Genomic DNA, 26,564 nt, shown 5'->3' with positions numbered 1-26,564 from the left:
AAACACAAAGGGGTTCCAAGTTAGAAGAAGAGGTGAAAATACCACCATCCTCTCAATCCAGGATGTGTTTGGGGAGCTGAGAGGCCTTGAAACAATACTCTGTACATAGTCTGTGGGGCGGAGTCCTACATCAGTGTGCGGGTTCCTTCATTCATGCTCTTAACAGGGATTGGCTGAGCACCTCCTGTGTGAAAGGAACAGTGTTAGGCCCTGGGGATAAGAGAGGGGAAGGAGATAGACACAGCCCTCGTGGAGCTTAAGGACAGATCTTAACTAATGACACAATATATTTATTAATTACAATCGAATCAAGGACTCTGGACAAGTATTATAGGGTGCTATGACAGCATATGGGGGTGGATGGAGACTGACATTGGCTTTTCCTTGGTGGAAGATGGGAACTGAATTCCCCTGTCAATTTCCAGGGCTTTAAAACACACACTGACTGATGCTTCCTCCTTACCTAATCACTCTTGTTTTGCCCTTCTCTCAGTTTCCCCACTGCACAACGTGAGGCTCTGGGTCTGGCTTTGGAGAGGTAGGATAGGGACTGCCCCTCCCCCTTGGTGACACCCGAGAGCCAGCACTCCTGCCCTGACACATGATCTGAGGGCTGATTCCCAGTCCTGGGATTTGGCCTCAGTGATCTTCCTCCTCAGTGGGCTCCACTTTCATTCAACATGTGGAGGACCCTACCCCTCAACTATTCCCTCCCACCTCCACAGTAGTCCCCAACTTCATCCCATTTGTTCATCATTCATTCATTCATTCATCTGGTGTTTGCTAAGTGCTCACATCTCTTCTGCCTTCTCTGCCAACTCTCCTGCACTTTATCCTCTCCCTCTTTATAGCCTCCTTCCCTTTAGCTTTTAAACATATTCAAGTCTCAGTCATCTTTAGCCAAACCTCCCTTTACTATACTCCTCGGTTACCACCCTATCCCCCTCTTTTCCTCTTTACAGTCAAACTTACTGAAAGAGTTGCCTACATATGGGGGTCTCCATTTCCTCTCCCCTCACTCCCTCACCTCTGCAAGGTCCCTCCTCCCTAGGGTCACCCCTGACTTTACAGGGGTACTTTGCAGGCCTTATGTTGCTTGACATCTCAGCAGCAGCCAACACAATTGACTATTCTCTCCTTCTACAAACACTGCTGGTGTTCTTACCTTCTTAGCAGTCCCTTCTCTGTTGCATAAGGACTTTGTTTGTTCCTTAAACCACAGAGGTCTGTCAGAGATCTTGTGCCCTTTGAACTCTATACACCCTATGTAGTCTTATTTTCTCCCCAGCTTAAATGGCCTCCATATGCTGTTGAGTACCCTAGCTCCAGTCCAGATCTTTCTCTGGAGCTCCAGTTTAATCCACTGTCCACTGAAAAGCACTTGGATATTTCACAATGCCCAAAGTAGCACAAACATAGTATGTTCTAAACTGAACTTGTCAGCTTCCCCTGCAAACCTGTTTTTCCTCCAGTACCACTATTCGGTTAAATTTAAGTTCAATAAATATTTATTGAATGCTTGCTACCATATGTGCCAGGCAGGAACCGTGCGCTAGGCATTGTTGATTAAGAGGACAAATATGGCCCCTGCCCTCTCATAACAAAATACAGTGTGATCATCACTATGACGGGAAAATACTATAATCTGTTGGAGCACATACAGGGTATACCCAATTGTGCATGCCAGAAACCTGGCAGCCAGGGGCGCCTGGGTGGCTCAGTCGTTAGGCGTCTGCCTTCGTCTGGGGTCTTGGTCCCAGGGTCCTGGGATCGAGCCCCGCGTCGGGCTCCCTGCTCCGCAGGAAGCCTGCTTCTCCCTCTCCCACTCCCCCTGCTTGTATTCCCTTTCTTGCTATCCCTCTCAGTCAAAATAAATAAATAAAATCTTAAAAAAAAAAAAACTGGCAGCCAACCTTAATTTCTGCTGTTTTCTTACCACTCCTATTTAGCTGATTACTAAATCTTTTCAATCTACCTACTTCCTTTAATCTCTGCAACTATCATCTTCCTTAGTCTGAATGATATAGCTTCCTAACTAGTCTCCTTGCCTATGGTTCTCCTCACCTCTAGTCCATTCCTGGCACTGCAGCCAGAGTGACCTTCCTAAAGCACAAAAATGCCTTGCCATGTCCCTGACTTAACATTTCAAAGGCTTCTCATTGTCCTCAGAGTCAAGTCCAAAATTTACAGTATGGTTTACAGAGACTTTCTCCCTTGAGCCTAGCCTTTTCATGCTCCCTACCACAAACTCCATATTCTCACCACACACTAATTCCTCAGATTCTTAAAATGCACTGAGGTCTCTGGTCCTTTGCATATATTTTTTTTCCCTCTGCCTGAGACACTTCCTCACCAATCTTCACTGGCTAACTCTTACTTATCATTCTGATCTCAGCTGAAAGGTCATTAGCACAAGAAGACCTCTCTTAACCACTTAGAATTGGGTCAGGGCCCTACTAGGAGCTCCCACAGCAAGTTTTACATTGCCCATTATGACTTCCATGAAACTTTAAAGATTATTTTATTTTCTGACTTCCGAGGAAGTCTGTGAGCTCTGCCAAAGCAGAAGGCTATATCTGTTTTGTTGGTAATTGTATCTTCAATGTCTCGTATAGTGTGTGGCACAAAGTAACCTCTCCGTGCCTCAGTTTCCTCATCTATAAAACAAGAATGAGAGAACCAAGCTCGTTGTTTGTTTGCATTTTGTTAAATAACCATTTTCTTTTCTTTTTTTTTAAATAACCATTTTCTTATAGCTCACAATTTTATGCGACAGAAATTCGGATAGGGCTCAGCTGGGTGATTCTTCTATCCCAGTGGCATTGGCTATTCACTTCGTGATATTCAGCAGGCAGATGGGTTGGTCTGGAGAGCTTCACTCACATACCTGACACCTTGATGGGAACGACTGGAATGCTGGGATCAGCTGGAGCTGTCAGCCAGAGTGTCAACATGGGACCTCTCCAGCATGGCAGTCTCAAGGTAGTGAGACTTCTTACACGGCTGCTCAGAGCTACCCGTGTTCCAAGAAGCCTGGGCAGAAGCTGCAAGGCCTCACTTCAAAAGGTCCAGATCCCCCAGACGGTTTTTTTGAGAGTTAATTAATATATATGTTAAAGTACTTAGAACAGTGCTTAACTCATAAGTACTATTAGTTATTATTCTTTTTAAGTTTATTTATTGTAAGTTTATTTATTTAAGTAATCTCTACACCCATCACAGGGCTGGAACTCATGACCCCAAGATCAACAGTCCTGTGCTCTTCTGACTGAGCCAGCCAGGCGCCCCACGTATTAATTATTCTTAAAGGGATGCAAAAATGAGTAAGAAGCCTTCCTTTCTCAATTACTGATATGTACCTCCTCGTAAATAAACACTTAGTGCCAAACTCTCAGCCTTCTTACTTCCCTTCAATCTGACTTTGTCACTACACATGCTCCCTCACCTTCAGTGACACTGTCTAGCAGCAAGACTGGTATTAAATCAATATTTAATAGTCACATGCTTTTTTATTAATAGGATATCTACATTAATTTCCATTGTGTCACTAAAGTAAGTTCATTGTAACTCTCAGCTGTATAATTCCTATTCTTGTGAACCCGAATCGAGAGTCGGCCTTTGGTGGTAGTCCCTGTCATGACAATGCCACCTCAGCAAGACTAGAGAAGGCCTTGGTTTTCGTCACCGCCGCCCGGCTGCGGCAGAGGAGTCAAGGGCAGTGCGCCGGACTCTACACGGAATCGCTTCCTCCAGCTCCGCCACCAAAAAAGTGCCACTCTAGCACAGCCTCTGCGGCCTCTCCATCTCGATGATATCCTTTTCCTGTTTCCTGATGTTGCATGATGGGAGAAATAGTCTACTTTCCGGGAGCGGTACCCAGGGAATGATCTAGTTCAGAACTCCATTTCCCGGCATGCATCGCGGCGGACCCTCGGCCCACGGGCAGGAGGCCGGTTCCGGTTGCATCAGCGTGGGATCCACGGCGAAATGAAACTGTTCGTGAGCGAGGGCGCCCCGGGGAGCCTGCCCGTGCTGGCCGCGGCGGGCAGGGCCCAGGGCAGAGCGGAGCTGCTTATCAGCACCGTAGGCCCGGAAGGTAGTCGGGCTGGTGCTGGTGGGCGGTGGATGAGGGGGCCGGGGCGGAAAAACACGCCCGACATCCATCCCGCAGTTGTCTTCCCCAACCCCCCGCCGTCCATCACGCAGTCCCGTCCACCTCCTCCCGCATTATTCTTGGTCAGCCCATCCCTTTTCTCCCCGTCACATCTTTCATTAATTGCTTCCCTTAATTACCCTCGGTATACCCCTTCCCTCATCTCTAACCCCCCCCATCTTCCCGTATCCCGCCTCACTCCAGTGAACCTCTAGCTCCTTTCCGACTTTCTCCCACACCCTTCAGGCTCCTCCCACCCCCATACTATCTCTAGTTATTCATCACCACCTCCAGGCACCCCTTTGTTGTTTTTAGGAAACCCTACTCTCCTCTCCTAAAACAGACGCACATTCACTCCTTTCGGTTTACCTCTTCTTCCCAGCCATCTGTCTGGGTGCTTCTTAAAAGTAGTTCTGTCAGTTCTCCCAGTTCCTTAGATTACCCTGTTACTCTCGGTTGTTTCAGTATTTGGCTGCTGCACTGTCCCAATACCACCACCACCCCTCTGCAATGCCCATCTGTTGCTTCCAACTGGTGGTCTCAGCTGAACACCTGCTAGTCTGTCCAGCGCATTCTGGACCCACCCCCTTGCATCGGTCCTACCCAGAAATCTTTCCAGTGTCTTCTCTTTTTCCCTGAACAATGTGAAGTTGTCCTTCTAAGTTAACAAAGTTTTTTTTCTTTTCCTTGTCTTTTCACTCCTTTTCCTCTTCCGCATCAGAGTGTGTGGTCCCGTTCCTGACCCGGCCTAAGGTCCCTGTCTTGCAACTGGATAGTGGCAACTACCTCTTCTCCACTAGTGCAATCTGCCGGTCAGTATTGGTCCTGAAGGCAGGGAGGTGGCTGAATAAAATCAGGGTTTACTGTCCACGGTGTGGTTTACTTTGCAACCACTACTTCACTGTGGGGTAAGAAATAGGTTAGACAGATGGGCCCCTCTAATTCAACCTTCTGTTGCTCTCTCCTTGGGCAGATACTTCTTTCTGTTATCTGGCTGGGAGCAAGATGACCTCAGCAACCAGTGGCTGGAATGGGAAGCTACAGAGCTGCAGGTAGGCCTGAGACATGGGGGATGGCAGGCAGGCCCTTGCTCTGTATGGCCATCCTGACCTGTGTCCCCCACATTTTAGCCAGCTTTGTCTGCTGCCCTGTACTATTTAGTGGTCCAAGGCAAAAAGGGGGAAGATGTTCTTGGCCCAGTCCGGAGAGCCCTGACTCACATTGACCAAAGCTTGAGTCGTCGGAGCTGTCCTTTCCTGGCTGGGGTGAGTTGGGCTCTGAAATGGGGATCAGAGAAAATTGTATGATATAAGAACCAAGAGGAAGGCTATACTCAGAGTGCAAAACCCAACACTGCCACTTGCTAGCAGTATAATCTTGAAAAATCACCAGATTCTAATCTTCAAGTTTTTTCATTTTTGAAGTGGGGTAATATTAGTAGCCACCTCAATGGGTTATTGTGAGGATTAAATGAGGTAACTTAAAGTGCTTAACAAAGTGTTTAACTAGTAGTAAGTGTTTAGGAAATGTTTGAAATTATTGTATGCACTGGGAAGAAACATAGTATTTTACCTGTGGACCTTTTTCTTTTCTTTCTTCAACAAAGGAGACGGAATCTCTAGCTGACGTTGTTTTGTGGGGAGCTCTATACCCATTACTTCAAGACCCAGCCTACCTCCCTGGTGAGAACTGTGCATGTCACTTTATCTCCAACCCCAGCCCAGGAGCTTGGTGGAGGAATTACAGAATAGGCAATACAAAATTGAGGATCCGCTTTGAAGTGTAGCATGACGGGGCAGTTACAGCATAAAGATGGCTGAGGGAACTGGGGAAGGTAACTGGAGAGACTTCATGAAGAAAGGGAGGAGATCCATTCTTGCCTTGCCCATTCCAAGTCTTGCTAATTCCCTCTTTTCTCCCATGCCCACAGAGGAATTGGGTGCCCTGCACAGCTGGTTCCAGACCCTGAGTTCTCAGGAGCCATGTCAGAGAGCTGCAGAGACTGTGCTGAAGCAGCAGGGCGTCCTGGCCCTCCGGCCCTACCTCCAGAAGCAGCCCCAGCCTGGCTCCGTTGAGGGGAGGGCTGTCAGCAATGAGCCTGAGGTTTGGAACAGAGCAGCAGGGTCCCCATAGAGCCTCAGTACCTGGGGGGAGGGGGGCTTGGAGAGGGACTTTGAGCATGGCCATTAACTCTTTCAGCTGTTGGAGAGCAAGGAAAGTTTCTTTAGTCTCTGGGCCTCCTCACCTGGTGAGGAATCGTGTCTGCCCTTCACAGGAGGAGGAGTTGGCCACTCTGTCTGAGGAGGAGATCGCCATGGCTGTAACTGCTTGGGAGAAGGGCCTGGAAAGCTTGCCCCCACTTCGGCCACAGCAGAATCCTGTGTGAGTAGGCACTGATGAGTGGGCTTTGTTTTGGTTTGTTTTGCTTTGTTTTTTTAGGTAGGCTCCACACCAGCGTGGAGTCCCAAGACAGGGCTTAAATTCATGGCCCTGAGATCGAGACCTGAGCTGATATCAAGAGTCAGATGCTTGGGGCGCCTGGGTGGCTCAGTCGTTAAGCGTCTGCCTTCGGCTCGGGTCATGATCCCAGGATCCTGGGATCGAGCCCCGCATCGGGCTCCTCCTTGCTCAGTGGGATGCCTGCTTCTCCCTCTCCCACTCCCCCTGCTTGTGTTCCTTCTCTCGCTGTGTCTCTCTGTCAAATAAATAAATAAATAAATAATCTTTAAAAGAGTCAGATGCTTAAGCGACTGAGCCACCCATGCGCCCTGGGGCTTGGTTCCTTAAGTGGAAGTTATTGATAGTGCCAGTGTCTGACAGGTCACCTTCACTGACTTCTTTAATTTCCGTCTTTTCCTTTGGCACTTTGTACTTCTCACCGCACTGATCCCAGACACCAGTTATATAATAGAATGCAACCCCCTGAGGGTAGAACCCCAGGCATACTCCCCTTTATGTCTGCCGTGGTAGGAAACACACTTCCAATGAAGGGAGAAGTCACAGAGCGCCATGTGAGCGCCACACAGTGTGCTACAAAGTGCTTAGGGGCTCGGGATACAAGGATGACAGGTGGAAGGCTGGTCATTGATGAAGGAAGGCTTCCCTGAAGGAGCTGATTTCTCAGCTGGATTTCAGAAAAAATTATGGTGTTTAGTTATAGGGAGCAAAGTCAATGAATGCAGGAGAAATCAGTGAGCTCTCTTTTAAGGAAATGAGCTGGGAAATGTTCCAGGAAGTAGTTGGAACCTCTAACTGGAATTTACATTAGCAGCTGGGAAGAAGGGGTGAGGTTAACAAGAAGAATCATTTGAGTCTTTATTTTTTTTGTTTTTTTAATTTTTTTTAAATTTTTTTTTTTTTTAAGATTTTATTTATTTGTGAGAGAGAATGAGAGACAGAGAGCATGAGAGGGAGGAGGGTCAGAGGGAGAAGCAGACTCCCTGCTGAGCAGGGAGCCCGATGTGGGACTCGATCCCGGGACTCCAGGATCATGACCTGAGCCGAAGGCAGTCGCCCAACCAACTGAGCCACCCAGGCGCCCCTATTTTTTTTGTTTTTAAGATTTAATTTATTTATTCTACAGAGAAAGAGAGACATCAAGAAAGGGAACACAAGCAGGGGGAGTGGGAGAGGGAGAAGCAGGCTTCCCGCTGAGCGGGGAGCCTGATGTGGGGCTCGATCCCAGGACCCTGGGATCATGACCTGAGCCGAAGGCAGACGCTTAACCGACTGAGCCACCCAGGTGCCATTCATTTGAGTCTTTGTTAACAGTAGGAACCATGGGAATCTGAGCTCTCAGAATGGCCAAGGTTGAAGGACACAGTAAAGGATGGGAGTGAGTGATTATAGGTTGAGAATGGTTGGAAAGATCAAAAGAGCCCTGGTGAGGGGTCAGTGCCAAGGATGTGTGCAGCTGAGCTGTCGGGTGCGAAGCACAAAAAGAGCAGAGTGGCTCGAGTGACTTGAGACCGCAGATTGAGTGGCATAACTAGGCATGTGCCTGGGAAAGTTACTGGGGAGCGTGGCGAGGAAGGCGGTAGCTGATGCCTGTGGGCTTGAGTAGGACCACAGAGAGAGTACCACCGTGGGTTGGGGTGGGGGGGGGAGTCGGGTATGGAAGGACTTGAGTGGCAGGCTGTGAGTACTTGAAGCAATGACTGGAGGTCATGCTTCCAGCTGGGAAGAAGAGAAGAGGGCAGTGCGGGAAAGGGTGCTTGGGTGGCATTGGGAGTCTGGGGGGCGTGGTGGTTGGACAGAACCAGGAAGAGTTTTGTCAATACCCAGGAAGTTGGAGCCTGAGAATGAGCTGGTCGAAAAGAATCAGTCGTGATCATAAAGTGAGACAGAGGTCAGTGTGGAATGCAGCTCCGTCAGAGCAGTACCTGGCCTTGCTCACTGTGGCAGGCCCTGTACTTTGAACTGTAGGGGGTCTCATGGCTTTTAGGGGAGTTCATGATCCTGTGGTTTCACGTGAGGAAAGACTTCAGATGTACCTGAGTCTGTGACAGTAGAACAGGTCTGTGTCTGCGTGTTCTGTGTACTGTTGGTCCCTCTTGACCCTTGCTTCTCCTCCATGGACCGTTGTCTTTCTCTTTCCCTACCAGGCTGCCTGTGGCTGGGGAAAGGAATGTGCTCATCACCAGTGCCCTCCCTTATGTCAACAATGTCCCACACCTTGGAAACCTCATTGGTTGCGTGCTCAGTGCTGACGTTTTTGCCAGGTGGAGCCAGCTACAGGGGGAGGACCTTCTGAGGGAGCGGTGGGCCCAAGGGAACAGAATGCCTCAAGGGTGGAGGCTGGGGGGGTCCCCAGGACATGGGAGGGGCCGAGGGGGCCCCTGAGATCACCATATCCCCTTCCAGGTATTCCCGCCTTCGCCAGTGGAACACCCTCTATCTGTGTGGGACAGATGAGTACGGTACAGCAACAGAGACCAAGGCTATGGAGGAGGGTCTGACCCCCCAGGAGATCTGTGACAAGTACCATGCCATCCATGCTGACATCTACCGCTGGTTTAATATCTCATTTGATATTTTTGGTCGTACCACTACTCCACAGCAGACCAAGTAGGTTTCCTCTAATCAGTCAGGAATGGGGGGTGAACGCTGGGGCTGGGGGCAGTGAGAATGTCCTGGAGACAGAAGGAACCAAAAGGGTTGTCTAGGCATCCATCCCCCTCCGCCCCCCACCGGAACTTAGGATCTGAATATTGCCCTGAAATGGATCCCAAGTATGGGGATTCCTAGAGGCGGAAGGCTGCCCAGGGGCTGAAGGAGCGGCGAGGCAGGGAAGAGACAGGACTTAGGCTCATGGGAAGTATCTGCCTGCCCTCTGCCACCACCCTGCTCTTCCCTGGCTGCTCTGGAGTTCAAAGGACATTCCCATGCACTCCCATGCAGGTGTATAGCAAATACACTCATTCTTCCTCTGCTTGGTATTCATCCTTAATAAAAACTATATAACGGGCAGGCTGTCAGCTTAATAGTGTTAAGCAGTTTCGCAGTTGGACTGATTAATTTTGATTCTGGGACATATTAAAAAAGTACAGTCCTGTCCTTTTAGAGATTTTTGTTAGCACAGTGTACAGAACTGTTAAGTTTGTATTTGACAAATTCTAGAGTGTTGAGGGAAGAGATTGTGTGGGGGAGTTGGGGAGTGTGTATGAGGGGTCTGGGTCATCCAGTAAGACTCCCTAAAGATGACTAGATGGCTGTGGCCTTGGGGGGCCTTCTGCCCGGTTTCTGCGGTACTGGGACTGATGTGGGGCCTGGATGGAGTGACGGGAGGGAGGGGCACCACCTCCTCTGACCTTCTCTGACCTGGCCCTCCCCTGTGCCTGACTCACCTTGCCAGAATCACGCAGGACATCTTCCGGCGGTTGTTGACCCGAGGTTTTGTGCTGCAAGATACTGTGGAGCAGCTGCGGTGTGAACGCTGCGCCCGCTTCCTGGCTGACCGCTTTGTGGAGGGTGTGTGTCCCTTCTGTGGCTACGAGGAGGCCCGGGGTGACCAGTGTGACAAGTGCGGCAAGCTCATCAATGCCACTGAGCTCAAGGTGAGAGCAGCGTCTCATGGAAGGAGAGGAAGGAGGGAAGGAGGAAGGAAACAGTGTCTATTGTTCAGGGACTTGCAGGCTGGTCCCATTCAGGATTTTTATTTTAGCATTCAGGACCTTTCCCCAGTGCCTCTTCTTTTTTTTTTTTAAGATTTTACTTATTTATTTGAGAGAGAGAGAGCAGGGGGAGGGAGAGGGAGAAGCAGACTCCCCGCTAAGCAGGGAGCCCAAGGTGGGGCTCCATCCCAGGACCCCGGGATCATGACCTGAGCCGAAGGCAGCTGTTTCACCGACTGAGCCCCCCCAGGCGCCCCTCACCAGTGCTTCTTTTACCCTATCTCATCATTCAGTCCATTGGACGCTTTCGGAGCATTTACCACGTGCCTAGCATTGTGCCAGGAAATGGGCAAGATGAGGGCCTGCTTCCCTACCTTTGCTCCTGCTTCAGACCACCCGATCTGCATTTGTTTATTAGTTCTTTTTTTCTTCCGTAAACACGCATCCTCTTCTCTGTGTTTATTCTTCGGCTAACTTACTCGTTCATTTATATAACACATATGTTTTGAGTCCTTATGAGAGGGGTAGTCACTGGCGATATAGCAGTGAATAACGCAGATCTTTCTGTAGTGTGGGGAGGAGACCAACCCTGAAGCCAAGAGCATCCATACAGGATAAACTGCCGGGACGCTGGGACAGTGGCTTCTGGGGAAAGATTTTAGCCGGGTGATTAGGGAAGGCTTGTCGGAGGAGCTGACACATGACCTGAGAGTTTAACTGAAGAATGAGAAGGAGCAAGCCGGGCAATGAGAGGTTGAGAGCGTTCCACGCAGAAGGAACAGGAAGTGCAAAGGCGCAAGGCAGCAAGCAGTTGGCTGGGCAGAGGGAGGAGGCCAGGCGAGCCGTAGCACAGTGAGAGGGAGGCTGGATTGAGATGAGGTCAGAGAGGTCGGCGGTGACCGACGCCCGGGGCCTGGTGCGCCGCTGTGGCAGCTGGATGGTAGGCTGCTCCGTGGAAAATGGACGGGAGGGACGCAAGAGAGAAGGTGGGGAGACCGGTTTGGAGGCCAGAGTGGTAGCTCAGAGACGGGATGATAGGTTGGCCTGGGTTAGTAACAGCAGGAATGCGGAGGGAAAAGGGATTTGAAATAGATTTCGGAGGCAAACTCTATAGAACTGAACAGGTGAATTCGGGGTGAGGGGACGTCAAGAAAACGATGACTTGTAAGTTTTTGGCTTGAGCCACTGGGGTAGACAGCAGCACTGTCTACGAATGTGGGCAGGCTTGGGTGAAGGACAGGCCCTGTGGTGGAGTGCGGGGGTACTGGGTTTGTTCAGCTTGTGGAGCCTGTCAGACACCCGCGCGGAGGCGTTAGGTGGGCGGTTGGAGGTAGGCTTGTAGAGCTCAGGACACAGGTCCTGAGAGAGAGCCCGTCGCTCCGCTTCAGAAACCCAGGCGCCTGGCTGGCTCAGTCGGTAGAACTGGCGCCTCTTGATCTCAGGGTCGGTCGTGAGTGAGTTCAAGCCTCGCGGGGCGTGGAGCCTATTCAAAAGAGAAAGGACTCAAAAGCCCAGATCAGAACTCACTGGGAAGCTTTCATTGGCCACCCCCCCCAACTGTTGAGTCCTCTCGCCATCACCCGCCAGTATTAGAGTCAGTGTGTGCCGTGAAAATAAGTATTTCTTTTTTTTTTTTTTTAAAGATTTTATTTATTTATTTGAGACAGAGAGAATGAGAGAGAGAGAGAGCACATGAGAGGGGGGAGGGTCAGAGGCAGAAGCAGGCTCCCCGCCGAGCAGGGAGCCCGATGCGGGACTCGATCCAGGGACTCCAGGATCATGACCTGAGCCGAAGGCAGTCGCTCAACCAACTGAGCCACCCAGGTGCCCCGAAAATAAGTATTTCTTGATGTTTTGCTTTGGAAAGGTCTGCACTTGTTTCTCAGGGGACCCGCTCTCCCTAACGTGATTGTAATTTCTTCAGGGAGAGGAAATGTGTGTCTTGTTTCCTTCCTCCCCTCACGCAGCTGTGTACAGTGCTCTTTACTTAGCCTGCACTCAGAGAATGCTTTTTCCTATTCTTTGCAGTGATAGGACAGAGTCGTGAAACTCTGAGTAACAAATGTTATGCTCTGTGGACCTGAGTCTTCAAGTTCACAGAAGGCCCAAGTAAGCATGAAGCTCAGTAAGATGGCAGACTGGGGAGCTCATTCCTCCGTGCGTCTCCCCTTGCCTGCACAGCTCCCCCTAGCCTCAAGTCCTGATCCTACGTCATCACCGTGGGTCACCCTTTCCCTTGAATTTCCCTTCACAGAAACCTCAGTGTAAAGTATGCCGGTCGTGCCCTGTGGTGAAATCCTCTCGGCACCTGTTCCTGGACCTGCCGAAGGTAAGTGGGCCTTTGCCTCAAGCTAGTCTGCACGGCCTCTTCGGCCCCCTCTGCCTCAGCCACAGATCTGTACCAAGCCATGCTCAAGTGTTTTTAATTTCCCTTTTAAAAACACACAGGCTTTTTTTTTTTTAAAGAATTTTTTTACTTATTCATTTGAGACAGAGATAGAGAGAGAGCGAGCAGGCGTAGTGGGGAGAGGCAGAGGGAGAGGGAGAAGCAGACTCCCCTCTGAGCAGGGAGCCCGATGTGGGGCTCGATCCCAGGACCTGGAGATCATTACCTGAGCTGAAGGCAGACGCTTAACCATCTGAGCCACCCAGGCGCCCCCAAAAATACACAGGCTTATTGTAAAAAAGACATAACAGATTAAAGGGGACAAAGTGCAAGGCCCGGGCCCATTCCCCAGAGGTATTAAGGCTCATTTTCCTTTGTGTCTATTCAGAAATAACATATGCATATGAAAGTGTTTTCATGTCTTTTTTTTTTTCCTAATACAAATTAGATCATGGCATTCACACTGTTTTGCACTCTACTGTCTTTCTTTTACTTTATAATGTGTCTTGACTGGATTTTCTGCATTAGTAGATTTGCCTCCTTTTTAACTTTGGAAATAATTTCAAGTTCACCAAAAGCTGCAAGAATAAACAGTTGCTAGATCAAAGAACCTCATGTACCCATTATCTAGGTTCACTAGTTGTTAAGGTTTTGCTCTATTTATTTTAGCATATTCTTGCTCTTTCCACATAAGCACGTGCATACATAGCCTCTTTAATCTCTTTTTCTTTTAAGATTTGTTTAGAGAGAGGAGCGTGCACGCACATAGTGGGGAGGGGCAGAGAGAGGGGAAAGAGAGTCTTAAGCAGACTCCGCTGAGCATGGAGCCCGATGCAGGGCTTGATCCCATGATCCCGAGATCACCTGAGCCGGATGCTTAACCAACTGCCACCCAGGCGCCCCTGTATTCTCTTTACTCTTAAATACTTAATTGTGTTTCTTAAGGAAAAAAAGACATTCTTGCATAGCCATAGTAAACAACTTCAAGAAATTTAACATTGATATAGTTGTCTGATCTACCGTCCACATTTCAGTTTTGTCAGTTATCCCAATAATACCTTTTATGGGGTTATTTTTCCTTTAGTACAGAATCTAGCTCAGGGTCATGTATTGCATTTAGTTTTTCTGTCTAGTTTCCTTTAATCTGAAAAAGTTCCTCAGCCTTTCTTTAACAGTGTTTAAGACTGCGGTCCCTGCCCCCCCACCTCCCCCCAATTGAATATTCCTTATTTTGGATTTGTTGGCTGTTTCCTCATGATTAAATTCAGGTTATGCATCCTTAGTTGGAATACTGCATAAATGATATGTGTCCTTTCCAGAGGTACATGATGGCCATTTCCCCCTTATTGGTGATGTTAATTTTGTCTAGTTGAAGTGTTACTTGTTTACTATACAATTAACATTTTCCCTCTTATAACTTATAAGCAATCTATGGGAGTATAGTTTTAAAACATACAAATACCTTGCTCATCATTAAAAGGTGCCATAGATTTAGTATCCATTTAATCATTCTTTTTTTTTTTTTTAAGATTTTATTTATTGAGAGTGAGTGAGCAAGCACAAGCAGGGGGATGGCAGAGGGAGAGGTAGAAGCAGACTCCCCACTGAGAGGGGAGCCCAGTGCGGGGCTCGATCCCAGAACCCCGGGATCAACACCTGAGCCGAAGGCAGACACTTAAGGAACTGAGCCACCCAGGCGCCCCTTAGTTAATCATTCTTACCCTGAACCACTTTTCATGAAGCTTTTCCAACTCTCCCCAACCCCTTCTCCTTTGCTCATTTATTAGTTATTAGGTATCCATTATCAGTGTGGGCTCATGGATTCCTATTGTTTTCAGTGGTTTGTAATTAATTCCTGTCATGAATTATTTTCATGTTCACATTGTCCCTTATTTGGCCAGCGGGAGCCTCTTTAAGATCGTTTCTCTGTGTTTTTGACATCTCCCACCTTTTGCTAAGTGCTTCCTTATTTTCTGGCATAACAAGATATCTAGGTTCATTTGTTCCAGCCTCAGAATCAACCATTTCTCCACAAAGCCCTGGTTCATTTTAGTGGAGAACAGTATTAGAGACCCTGATTGAGGTGTGCTCATTGTAACTGGGGTGTCTTTGCTTCTAGGCCCTTCCCGCAAAAAGAGTTAGGCATTCATTTGAAGTTCACACTGACACCTCCGATTCCAGTCCATCCCTACAGGGGTCTTCCCCACCTTCCCTTATTTCATGTTTGTTTCTCCCTTCTAACACAGTAAGTACCCTGGCTTCTGACCTTTACTCATTTGCTCAATCCTACGGTACACCTAAAAATAATTTCAGAATTGCTTCACCCATACCACTACAAAAAACCCTGCTAAAAAGAGTTTGGGGTTTGTTGGCAGCCTTGTCCCTCCCCCCAGCTGAGGCTATATAATCAGATAATGTGTTCAGAATTGTTTTAGCTTAGCTTTTTCCCCCCTTCACTGTGGTTTTGTTACTGAAATAAGTTAGTAAGTTTGGTTCATTTGCTTTTAGTTTTTTTTCCTCTCCTTGTCCTTGTTAATTTTATTTTTTTGAATAAGGAGAACATCAGTCTGCTTTTAAAAATCAAAACCATACAAAAAGGTATACTCAGAGAAGTGTCATTCCCTTTCCTTTTCATGCCACCTTGTTCTCCCATCTCCTGTTGCTAATCAACTTTGTCTTCGATTTTATTCTTAATGTGTTTATTTTTGTAAACATATATATCAAGATAAGCAGGTGTGTGTGCATGTTTTCTTATTTCCTCTTCTCATTCAAAATACAGCATTCTGGGTGTATACTCTTTCGCGTTTTTTTTTTTTCACCTGACAGTACATTCTGGAAATCACTCCATATCAGTTCATAGGTATCCTTATTTGGTCAGTTTTTAACAGCTGCATAGTACTCCATTTGGTGTAGGTACTATAGTTTATTCAATCTGTTTCCTAGGATTACCATTTAGGTAGTTTCCAGTAAATTGTGATTATAAATAATGCTGCAGCAAATAACCTTGTGCTTATGAATTTTTGTACTGTTGGAAGTGTATCTTCAGGATAAATTCCTTAAAAGTGATTACTTGCATATGTAGTTTATTGCCAGATTTTCCTCAGTAGGTGCTGTTTTGTTTTGCCTTCCTACCAGCATTGTGTGCACCTGTTTCCCCATAGCCTCAGTGGTAGAGCTGTTGTCAGGCTTCAGAAGCTATGGTATTTATGTGTGTAAATCACATGAGCCATTCCTTCCAACAGATTTATCTTTGTTTTTCTGCTTATAAAAGTGAAATAAGCTTGTTTCTAAAATCTCAGGTAGAAATATGGTATAAAAAGTAGATGTTCCGCATAATTCCATCTGAGAATAAAGCACTGATACATATATTTCTTCACAGTTTTTTGAGTTTCTGTTCATCTGTATGTTATTACTTATTTTTATAATGATAGGATTATATGATACATTATTTTGTGGTTTGCTTTACTTAATAAACGTACCTTGGAGATCTTTACATGTCCAGTACATACAGATCTAACTCACTCTTTAATGGCCTTATAAGTATTTAATTGTATTGATACACCATATTTCTTTAAACTGCTGAACCATGGAAGTTGGTTGCAATTTTTTTGCTATGATGAGCATGTACTTCCTTATATACACATCCATGCACTTTTGTGTATTTCGTTTTTTGTTTTTAGATTTTATTTGTCAGAGAGCCCAAGCAGGGGGATCAGAAGGCAGAGGGAGAATTAGGGTCCCTGCTGAGCAGGGAGCCCGATGCAGGGCTCGATCCCAGGACCCTGAGCTGAGGCAGTTGCTTAAGCGACTGAGCCACCTGGGCATCCTATTTTTGTCTATTTCTACTGCAGAAATTCCTAGCAGTGGAATTGCTATGTCAAAGTCATGAGTCTTTTTTTTTTTTTAAAGATTTTATTTATTTGACAGAGCACAGTCAGGGGGAGCGGCAGGCAGAGGGAGAAGCAGGCTTCCTGCTGAGCAGGGAGCCCGATGCGGGGCTCAATCCCAGGACCCCGGGATCACGCCCTGAACCAGAGGCAGATGCTTAACCGACTGAGCCACCCAGGCGCCCCAGTCACGAGTCTTTTAATTATATACTGCCAAACTACTCCAGAGAGGTTGTACATATTTATCCTTATGCGAACCATGTATGAGACTGTCCTAAATCAGCTCTTTCTCTGCCATCTCAGCTGGAAGAACGACTGGAGGAATGGTTGGGGAAGACATTGCCTGGCAGTGACTGGACACCCAATGCCCGGTTCATTATTCGTTCTTGGCTTCGGGATGGCCTCAAGCCACGCTGCATAACCCGAGATCTCAAATGGGGAACCCCTGTGCCCTTAGAAGGCTTTGAGGACAAGGTAAAAACCCTATGCTTTATTCATATGTCATATTATTCTGCCTTTGGGTTGAGACCCTGAGCTAATAGAATAGACTCTTGATTATGTCGTGCTTCATTTGGAGGCTGGGTTGGTGAGGTTCTCCCAGTGTTCCTTCATCCTAGTCTGTCTCCTTCCTCCTGGCCCTCCAGGTATTCTACGTCTGGTTTGATGCCACCATTGGCTACTTGTCCATCACAGCCAACTACACAGACCAGTGGGAGAGATGGTGGAAGAACCCAGAACAAGTGAGCAGTTCTTGGTTAGCCTTTCTGTTGGGAGGGTGTGTGCATTGGGATGGTTAGGGTTGGGTATCTGATCTTCCTTGGGCCCTTGAAGAAGATCTCAGGACCTTTGTTTCCCAACTGTATTCTGTAGGTGAACCTGTATCAGTTCATGGCCAAAGACAATGTTCCCTTCCACGGCTTAGTTTTTCCTTGTTCAGCTTTAGGAGCTGAGGACAACTATACCTTGGTCAACCACCTCATTGCTACAGGTACCCTGGAAGACTGAAGATGGGGAAGTTCCTAGGGAAAGAGGGCTGAGGCAGTATTTGGAAGAAGATCCTGGAGAGGTGCTAGATCTTGAGTTAGGAGTTGAAATGAAATAGGAAGTAATTAGAACATGAGAACTCAACCCGGAAGAAGGGAACAAGAGCCTAAGAAAGCAAAAGCCTGAAGCTAAAATTTTGTAATGGGTAGAAGCAAAGGGCAAAAAGGCTAAAATGGAGAGGAAGAAATCCCCAAATTCTTTGCAGGCCCGCTACTCAAGGAGAAGTGTTGCTGGACACCCATAGTTGAGGTTGAGGGAGAGGAAGAGTTAGTGGGTCAGAGAGGGAAATGTGTGATTTGAGCACATGATTCTCATTCTGCTTCTCTGTCCAGAGTACCTGAATTATGAGGATGGGAAATTCTCCAAGAGCCGGGGCGTGGGAGTGTTTGGTGACATGGCCCAGGACACAGGGATCCCTGCTGACATCTGGCGCTTCTATCTGCTCTACATTCGGCCTGAGGGCCAGGACAGTGCCTTCTCCTGGACAGACATGTTGCTCAAGAATAATTCGGAATTGCTTAACAATCTGGGCAACTTCATCAACAGGTGGGACTTGGGCAGGCGGTCAGGGTTGGCAGATGAGCTGGGGGCGGGCAGGCTGGAGGCTAGCTCTGCTCCACTAGGTGGGAGATGGAAGAGACGGGGGCGCCAAGAAGGCAGGAATGAGCAGGAGCTGTGAGGGATAGGGAGGACAATGGGCAAGTGGATTTCTATCAATTGGTACCTGATCCTAGAACATAGTAGGATATGTTTGCTTGGGTGAAGTCAGTTGTACAGGTGTGTTTTAGCAAAGTTGGTCACAAAATGAATTTTTGCAAATTGGTTTCTTATTAATGTTCTTTATAGAATTGGAAATGTATTCTCTTGTAGCAAAAAAGTTACTTGCAGACCATTAGACAAGTTTGGCTGAAGAAAAGGATTATTTTAGTGTAGGGGTAGGAGACGTTTACTGTACTTTGGGGAGTTTTTGTTACTTTAGGCTCGCACTCCATTACTGATCTCCGTCTCAGCTCTTCTGCAGTCTAAAGAAGTATACTCCGTGGCTCCCCACCCTTTCAGATTTGGTTGTCAACCGCATTTCACAGATTGTCTCTATTAGAGTACTGGATAGCAAGTTACATATATTTCGACTTGATCGTTCTTTATTTCTTAAAAATAAAATGAACGTTGCCTAACTTTATCAGGTTTCTTATTCTTAGGGGAGAGAGAGAGAAGAGTTTGTTAAGCTTTGCCTTCTAGCTTGAGGGAGCCAGGAGGTGTCGGTTCTGAGAGAAAGGAGAATTAGGAGAGTCAGGCCAAATTTCTAGGAGGAGACTGGGCAATAATTCCTCTTTTCTCTTCCCTCTCTTTCCTTACTACCCTCTCTTTCCTTACTACCATCAAGAGCTGGGATGTTTGTGTCTAAGTTTTTTGGGGGTTACGTGCCCGAGATGGTGCTTACTTCTGATGATCGGCGCCTGCTGGCCCATGTCACCCTGGAACTCCAGCACTATCACCAGCTGCTGGAGAAGGTTCGGTAAGCAATCTTGCACCCGGGTCTCATCTCAGTGATCTCTGCTGGCATGTTGAGAACCCCATACTGGTCCCTCTGGGACTTTACACCTTGGCCCACCCCCTCCCTTCCCAGGATCCGGGAGGCCCTACGCAGTATCCTCACCATCTCTCGCCATGGCAACCAGTACATTCAGGTGAATGAGCCTTGGAAGCGGATTAAAGGCAGCGAGGCTGACAGGTAAGTTTGGCTACAGGAATAAAGTGGCGGTGGGCCGTGTCCTCCTGGAAAGTCTGACTGTCTCTTCTTCCCCAGGCAGCGGGCCGGGACAGTGACAGGCCTGGCAGTGAATATCGCTGCCTTGCTGTCCGTCATGCTGCAGCCTTACATGCCCACGGTCAGCGCCACCATCCAGGCCCAGGTGCAGCTGCCACCTCTGGCTTGCAGCGTCCTGCTCACAAACTTCCTGTGCACCTTACCAGCCGGACACCAGATTGGCACAGTAGGTCTGAGGGCTGGACGGGCCAGCCTCTGAGCATCCCTGCCCTTGCCATGCAGCCTTTGGGGTGAGGTCAGAGAACTTGGACATAGGACTCTCACGGCTCTTCTCTGAACCCCTACCCCACTCCTCCCCACTGTGCGCTTAGGCTTGTTTCTGATAGGAAGTCCTTGGTATTCGCTCACAAGCTCAGTGTCATCTAGCCCATATGCCATCATCACTCTTCATCCCAGAACCCAAGACCTGGCATGTAAAACTAACTGGTCTGGGGTAGATGTTTGAAGAAACACCACGGTCCCCTGGTCTCCATAATGCTGACAGGCAGTGAGCAGGGAGAATACAGGATAGCCATTTCCTCTTTGACACAAGAGGATAAAGTAAGTTCACCTCTGTAGCCTTGTGTCAGCCTAGCATCCTTAAAATAGTTAAATAGTCTTGGACCTTATTAATACTTTGGCCTTTCAGAGTGAGTGCCAGTGCTTTATCTGGATTCTTTACTGAAATTGGCAGTACATTGTCTCTTCTAAAACATGAAGAGTTCCTGAATGTCAGTGACTGGGGATAGAGGGGCCCTCTGCACAGTCTGGCAGGGTTTCTCCCTCGTCAGGGCATGATTATGGAATTCTTTCTTCACAGGTCAGTCCCTTATTCCAAAAACTGGAAAATGACCAGATTGAAAGTTTGAGGCAGCGCTTTGGTGGGGACCAGGTGAGAAAGCTAGACTGTGCTGTCACCCAGCAAGAGCCACAGTGTCCTCTCCTCGGTGTCCTAAGTAGTTCTCACTCAGTACTCTCTCCGTCTTCCGGTCCTGCTCCTCCCTTCCTTCGAGTTGTTCTTCCCTGTCCTAGCAGCAGGAGCCCTTGGAGTGAAAGGTCATCACCGTCCCCCGAGCTGTGAGGTGACACTCGGGGCCGGGGGCGTATTTACAGAGCAGGTGGTAACTCTGTTGTCCTTCTCCAGGCCAGAGCACCCCCCACACCAGCAGTTGTAGGGGCTGTGGCAGCAGCCGCCCCACAGCAGGTACAAGTGCTGATGGACGAGGTGACAAAACAGGTACGCAGCGGAAGCCCCGGGGGAGAGCGGAAAAGCTGAATCTCAAATAGGCTCTTTCTGGTCTCACTGCTGTTTTTCCCCCACCTGCTCTGCTCTTAGGGCAACACTGTCCGAGAACTGAAGGCGCAAAAGGCAGACAAGAACCAGGTTGCCGCCGAGGTGGCTAAGCTCTTGGATCTGAAGAAACAGTTGGCTCTAGCTGAGGGGAAACCCCTTGAAACCCCTAAAGGCAAGAAGAAAAAGTGAAAGTGAGAAACTGGCTCATAGAAAGTGACTTTAATGGATACGACAGTAATAAATAAATGTACAATCTCTATATACATGCTGAGACCCTTTCCTGTTGTCTACCCCGAGCTTCCCCCACTCCTGACTAGATGGGGTTGAGGGTCCCATCACTGGCACTGGAGGAGATGCTCGGCAGCCACTTTTGTGAACGGGAGGTAGTGGCCCGAGGGGGAAGCGATGGTCCCAACTGTTCATGCTTGGTGCAGATTAACCATTCGGTCAATGAGAGCTCGGCGAGTCGCCTCTACTTCCCTGGTCAGGCGCTCGATTTCCTGCTTGAGCCGTTCATTCTCTTCAGCTAGCTGTGCCACTTTCCTCTCATTCTCTTGTTCTTTCTCCTTCATGCGTTGCTTTCCAGCCCCAGCTGGGGACTGGCCACTCTGTTTCCGTTTCCTGGGTCTTCTGTGGTCTTCCTCCTCTTCCTCCTGAGCCAGGGAGCTCTGACTGGAATCTGGAGAGCAAGGGCTCTGGGAGGTGTTCGTGACCTCTGCTGGTCCTGGCTCCTCAGTCAGCCAACCCAGAGAGGCAGGGTCAAGAGTGGTGAAGGTTTTTGATTCTTCCTTCAAGGGAATGAGGAAAGGTAGGGTGGATATTAGTTGAGAAGGGAAGGGCAGTTACCCCCCCAACCCAGCTTTAGGCATAGCATTCTCACCTCCTTGTTTCCAGGGGGTGAAACATAGGTACCCCCATTTTCATCTGAGGACAGCACCTCTTGCAGGTCCTCATACCAGGCTTCCAGCTCCCAGCTGGACAGTGTCCCGAAGGAAAAAGGCAATGACTCAGCTGCCATGTCTGCAGTTGGATCAGGCTCTGGAAAAGGACATACTCAGGATGGGGGGTCAGGGGTGGGAGCGGAACAACTCCACAAAGCAGTCAGATCATCTATACAGGTTGGCAAACTGGCCTGGTACCTGTTTGCAGATAAAGTTTTATTGGAACATAACTACATTCGTTTATTTACATACTGTTTATGGCTGCTTTCATGCTGTAAGAGTGGAGACCTCAGCATCCAAAATATTTACTGTTTGGCCCTTTAAAATGTATCAATTGGTCTATACTAATCTTCCCTCTTTGCTGCTTTCGCCTGGCATTTGAAGAAGCATGGGTCTAGAATATACATTCTTAAGGGATCCTGGTAAAAGTCCTCAGCCTCTCTTGAGGAACTCTGTTGGTAGTTTCCAGGGGGCAATTATCAGACCATCCTGTGTTCCTTTCCCCTCTGTGTGGGCAGGCCTTTGGGTGAGTCTAACCTTGATGGGGACTGAGGTCTGGTAAGACCAACCAATTACCTTTGTTGGGGCTGACTGCTCACTCATCCAGCTTTCAATTAGGACATGCTCTAAGAATAGTGATTTGGTCACCCAGTTAAGGGGCAGGCCAGGAAGATGGATGTGGCCTGTCAGGAAAGGCTGCTCAAATTCAAACCCTCCTCTCCTGTCTTCTCTAGGTGTTTTCATAACTTATTAGGACCCCAGTACAAGGACCCTAAGCAGCATCTCGGAACTGGTTTTGGGAAAGGGATGGTGAAGTTTACCTGCTCTCAGGTGTGGTGATGTATGAAGATACACTTCCTTCTGGAACACTGTGGGGATCAAAGATAGATGTTAGCCATTTTTGGAAGGGAGGCAGGCAGCTCCTTTTATCTCCAGCCTCCTGTTGGTCTTTCCTCATTTCCTGTCTTATAGGGTGTGGATAGTCAATGGTCTTTGCAGCCATTTTCAAGGACAGAGGAGAGCCTGACCTTTATATATTTATTTATTTTTTTAAAGATTTTATTTATTTGACAGAGAGACACAGAGAGGGAACACAAGCAGGGGGAGTGGGAGAGGGAGAAGCAGGCTTCCCGCCGAGCAGGGAGCCCGATGCAGGGCTCGATCCCAGGGCCCTGGGATCATGACCTGAGCCGAAGTCAGATGCTTAACGAATGAGCCACCCAGGCGCCCCCTGACCTTTATTTTTAGTTGCTGACATTTGTGGTCCCAATTACATAATCGAAAAGTCATGGCCAACTCCACTTTCTCTAAATTCAAGGTAGGCCTCAAACCTGCCAGGGTAAGGACTGGACTACAGGGAAGGCAACAAATCAAGTGGTATTTTCCTAATTCCATTCACACACTGACATCCTCTAAATGCACATTTCCAGTCTTGATCTCTCCTGGGACCTCCAACTGGGTTATCTAATTGCTTACTAGGATCACCTTTTGGATGTCTAAAAGGCATCTCAGACTTCATATGTCCAAAGACAAATTCTGCTCATCTTCCCCTTCCATGGTCTTCCCCATCTCAGTAAATGGCAACTCTACTTGCTTAAGCCAAAAGCCTTAGTATTGTCCTGATTCCTCTCTCACACCCCACAATTCAAACCACCAGCTAAATTTCTAAACTCATTCTTCAAAAACCCAGTTGTATTGTTTTCAGTCTAGATCAAGTTACTACCCTCTCTGTTGGATTACCCAGTTTCTGCTCTTGCCACCCCTCCCCAAGTCTGTTCACAACAGCCAGAGTGAGCCTTTAAAAACTTAAGTCAGGTCCTGTCATTCTGTTCAAAACCGTTCAATGACTTCCAATTTCAAAAATATTAAAGGCTAAGGTCCTTAAAATGGCTTAGCAGACCTCGCACAATCTACTCCTTTCCTGCCCTGGATTTCTCATTGACCACTCTCCCTCTTAAGTCCAGCCAGCTGGCCTCCTGTTTCCATGCTCCCACCTTAGGACCTCTGTTCTTGTTCCTTCTCCTGCAAAGCTCTTCCTTCCACATATCTGTAGGGTTTACTCCCTTGCCTCTTTCTAGATCTCTCATTTAAATGTCACCTCAGTGAAAGAATCCCTAGCCACCCAAGGTAAAACTGTAACCCCCACCCTGAGCATTCGCTACCCTTCCATGCTTTGGTTTTCTCCACGGCACTTTTGTATTTGTTCACGTGCACCTTTTCCCACTGAAATGTAAGCTCTGTGAGAGCAGAGATTTTCTTGTTCATGGATGTATCCTGGGCCTAAAATGCATGGCACATAGTAAGTGTGTGATAAATAATTTGTTAGGAATGAATGGGTAAGTTCTCACCAGTCTCTTACAGGGAAGGGAGGAGGAAGCCCAGAGGCAGAGCAGCAGCTGCCTATCCCAGGGGACTGGAGATGCAATATCGCCCAGAGTGTTTCTCTTCAGGGCTGTCCTCCCTGGGGAACCCTCCTTGCCTTCCAGTGGGTGGGACGCTGCTTTCATCAGCAGTGGCACCCCAGGCCAGAGGGCTGCAGAGCCAAACAGGGGGCTGGCCTGATGCAATGGTTACACACACACACATAATTAGTTGGAGACAGGACAGGGGCAAAGAGGCAGGGACCTACCTCAGGAGAAGGACCATACACTGAGAAGACCCCAAATGGCTTCCCACACTTAAGAGATCCAGGATGCTCTCTTGTACAGGAGGCCCAGGGACCTCTGGGGGAATGGGAAAACCCATCTCCGCTCCCCAGCCATTGGCACCCCTCCTCCCAAAGTCTTGAGTCAGTCTCCTTAAGGTTCTCTTCTCCGTTAGGGTGTGGAATGGCTGTCCTGTGGAGGATCCAGGAGCCCCAGCTACCGACGTGGCCACTCTGGCCCTGAGACGTTGGGGCTGAGACAGGATTGGGGGTGGGGTAGGGGTAGTGGCGTCCGCTGATGGTGAAGCGGCGGCAGTGGCGTGAGCCACGGTCCCCTAGGCGTCTCGGCGTGGGGGAGTGTCCTGCTGCCCCGCCTCCCACCGGACAGGCCCAACGAGGCGGCCTGGGGTCAGAAACGGAAGAGAATAAATCTCCCGAGGGCATCCGGACCCCCTGGCCCAACGGCAAAGAGCCAGGCCCATGCTCCGGGCAGGGGTGGGGTGACGTTATCGTCCGAAGGAAGAGAGGCCTGTGAGCACCACTCCTGAATAAACGATACTCCCCAGCCCTCCCTTGGACTGTCACTGACTTCATCGGGGAAGGGGTGGGGCCACATGCTAAAAAGCAGATGCCCTAACTTTGAGGGGACAACCAGTGTTCCCGAGGATAGGAGGGTAAAAAGTAGATGGGGGATCAGTACTCGCCTCTCTCCTCAGGTTCCGGCTCTGATTTTGGTTCTGTGGCTGCCACCCGCTCATCTTCAACATGATATGCTCTGGGTCTTAGACTCAAGCCTCTGACCTCGGTAGCGCGGAGCCCTGATCTTTTAATAAGGCCTTGCCCTCCTCTCGGGGGCGGGCCCAGAAGCTTACCAATCAGAATGCGGCACGCCGGCTCTGGCCCCGCCTCATCCCTTACATCCGCCACTCAGAAGCTCCCGCGGCACCGCCCCCATCGCTCCCTCCCGCTTGGAGGTAGACGTTGTGTTGGACCCGGAAGTGGCTTTGGGTCACGAGGCTTCGCGGAGGAGGTGAGTGAGTCATGCGCGCGCGCGGAGGGGTGAGCTGGAGGGGGAGGGGAGGAAAGGGGAGGAAAGGGGGGCGGGGATGATGCAATGTTTGGCAACCGGTGTCTCCGCGCGCACGCGCAGGGGACTACTAGGGCGGTGGGAGGTGCGGGGGGTGGTGGTGGCGGAGAGGAGAGGAGAGGGCGGGGCGCCAGCGCCAGGCTCCCAACGGCCCCAACGGCTATCAACCGTGGCTGCCCCCAGGCTGCCTGCGAAGCCTCGGTGCAGCTTGTCTTCCTCAGGAGCTCTTGTTTCGCCCACCTGGCATTAGCCCCCGTTGCACCTTCTCCATAAGGGACTCCCCTTTTACTTGGTTCCCTCCCAATTAATGGGCACAAGGTCTTTTAAACCAATCTCTTTTGAAAGTTTGCATCCAGCCACAGGACTGCCTAACGTCTTCTCGAGTATTCTTAAAAAGATCTTCTCTTTTAGCTCCCCTAATTCCCCCAGAAGGGGCCGAGGAACTTGAATTCTTTTGATGGTCATTTTCAGCTCCTCGCAGGAAAGCACCCTAAACTTTTATCTTGGTGAAGTTTCTGATGAGCCCTCAGCATTTCAGAATTCATGTCCTTTGCCCAGTGGACGCGATTCGCCCTGTTTCCCCACTCATCATTGCCCCCCACGGTGCTCTGGTGCTCTTCACCGAAAGATCAAGACCCGCCCTTTTCGCTGTACCGGACGCGCAAGTCCTGTGACTCCCTGCTGTGAGGAGCCGTGCACAAGCCTCCTGCCTCCTAGGTGCTTGGGCGACAGTAGAACCTCGTTGCCTGGGACATTGGGTGCACTTGAGCGCACAACTGCCGTGGACGGGTTGTCAGGAGCCCAGATTCTAGCCTCAACTGTCCCTCACTTGCCCAGGGATCCCTAGGCCAGCCACCTAATCTCTCTGTGCCTCAACTGTTCTTGTTTGTAAATAAAAGATAAGGAGTTGTGAAGATAAAATGAGAGAACTATAACTTGGAGGCAGCTTAAACAAAAGTGAAAAGCACCACTTAAAATGCAAAGTATTTTTCTTGTGCCATTAGGTAGAAAAAAGATGCCATGTGGCGGCCAACCTTATATATACTGTCATACCCTCGTGGGGGCAGCCAGAGTTAAGGAGAATCTGTCACAAGGTCGGTTGTGGCTGGAAGGCAGGTTTAGGTGGTGGTGTGACAGTGACAGGTCCTTGGCCAGGCCTGCTCCGTTGCTCCAGACCTCCATTTCCCCTTCTGTAAATGGGGGTGGGG

At 48.9% G+C, this 26,564-nt stretch overlaps 2 protein-coding genes across 2 annotated transcripts; one reads left to right on the top strand and one right to left on the bottom strand.

The window, feature by feature from the left end:
- The first annotated feature begins 3,936 nt into the window (after window positions 1-3,936).
- Window positions 3,937-20,943, top strand: MARS1 (methionyl-tRNA synthetase 1). Its single transcript, XM_021687286.1, has 21 exons — window positions 3,937-4,096; window positions 4,875-4,965; window positions 5,127-5,205; window positions 5,284-5,418; window positions 5,760-5,835; window positions 6,084-6,256; window positions 6,429-6,535; window positions 8,758-8,874; window positions 9,017-9,220; window positions 10,008-10,209; window positions 12,521-12,595; window positions 16,843-17,013; window positions 17,184-17,279; window positions 17,410-17,527; window positions 17,916-18,129; window positions 18,968-19,099; window positions 19,211-19,315; window positions 19,391-19,577; window positions 20,211-20,282; window positions 20,535-20,627; window positions 20,727-20,943. Exons 1-21 carry the CDS (start codon window positions 3,988-3,990, stop codon window positions 20,871-20,873), a joined length of 2,703 nt encoding a protein of 900 aa, XP_021542961.1. The 5' UTR covers window positions 3,937-3,987; the 3' UTR covers window positions 20,874-20,943.
- DDIT3 (DNA damage inducible transcript 3) lies at window positions 20,889-25,062 on the bottom strand. The gene is made up of 4 exons (XM_021687201.1): window positions 24,974-25,062; window positions 22,447-22,494; window positions 21,565-21,722; window positions 20,889-21,472 (listed from the first exon to the last, which is right to left on the bottom strand). The coding sequence occupies exons 3-4, from the start codon at window positions 21,700-21,702 to the stop codon at window positions 21,104-21,106; spliced, it is 507 nt and encodes a 168-aa protein (XP_021542876.1). The 5' UTR covers window positions 21,703-21,722; window positions 22,447-22,494; window positions 24,974-25,062; the 3' UTR covers window positions 20,889-21,103.
- Window positions 25,063-26,564: the final 1,502 nt, after the last annotated feature.

This window comes from Neomonachus schauinslandi, chromosome 5 (genome assembly GCF_002201575.2).
Source record: "Neomonachus schauinslandi chromosome 5, ASM220157v2, whole genome shotgun sequence".
NCBI classification, from domain to species: domain Eukaryota; kingdom Metazoa; phylum Chordata; class Mammalia; order Carnivora; family Phocidae; genus Neomonachus; species Neomonachus schauinslandi.
Note: the sequence above shows the minus strand (reverse complement) of the source record. Positions and strands in the feature narration are given on the sequence as shown.

What these genes read in the sequence shown, in the direction of transcription:
- MARS1 (XM_021687286.1), top strand. Translation starts at nt 3,988, where the DNA reads ATGAAACTGTTCGTGAGCGAGGGCGCCCCGGGGAGCCTGCCCGTGCTG. An exon ending in CGGCCACAGCAGAATCCTGT is followed by an intron (nt 6,536 to 8,757) that starts GTGAGTAGGCAC and finishes TTTCCCTACCAG; the next exon opens with GCTGCCTGTGGCTGGGGAAA. An exon ending in TGGACGAGGTGACAAAACAG is followed by an intron (nt 20,628 to 20,726) that starts GTACGCAGCGGA and finishes CTCTGCTCTTAG; the next exon opens with GGCAACACTGTCCGAGAACT.
- DDIT3 (XM_021687201.1), bottom strand. Translation starts at nt 21,702, where the DNA reads ATGGCAGCTGAGTCATTGCCTTTTTCCTTCGGGACACTGTCCAGCTGG. An exon ending in CACCCCCTGGAAACAAGGAG is followed by an intron (nt 21,473 to 21,564) that starts GTGAGAATGCTA and finishes ATTCCCTTGAAG; the next exon opens with GAAGAATCAAAAACCTTCAC.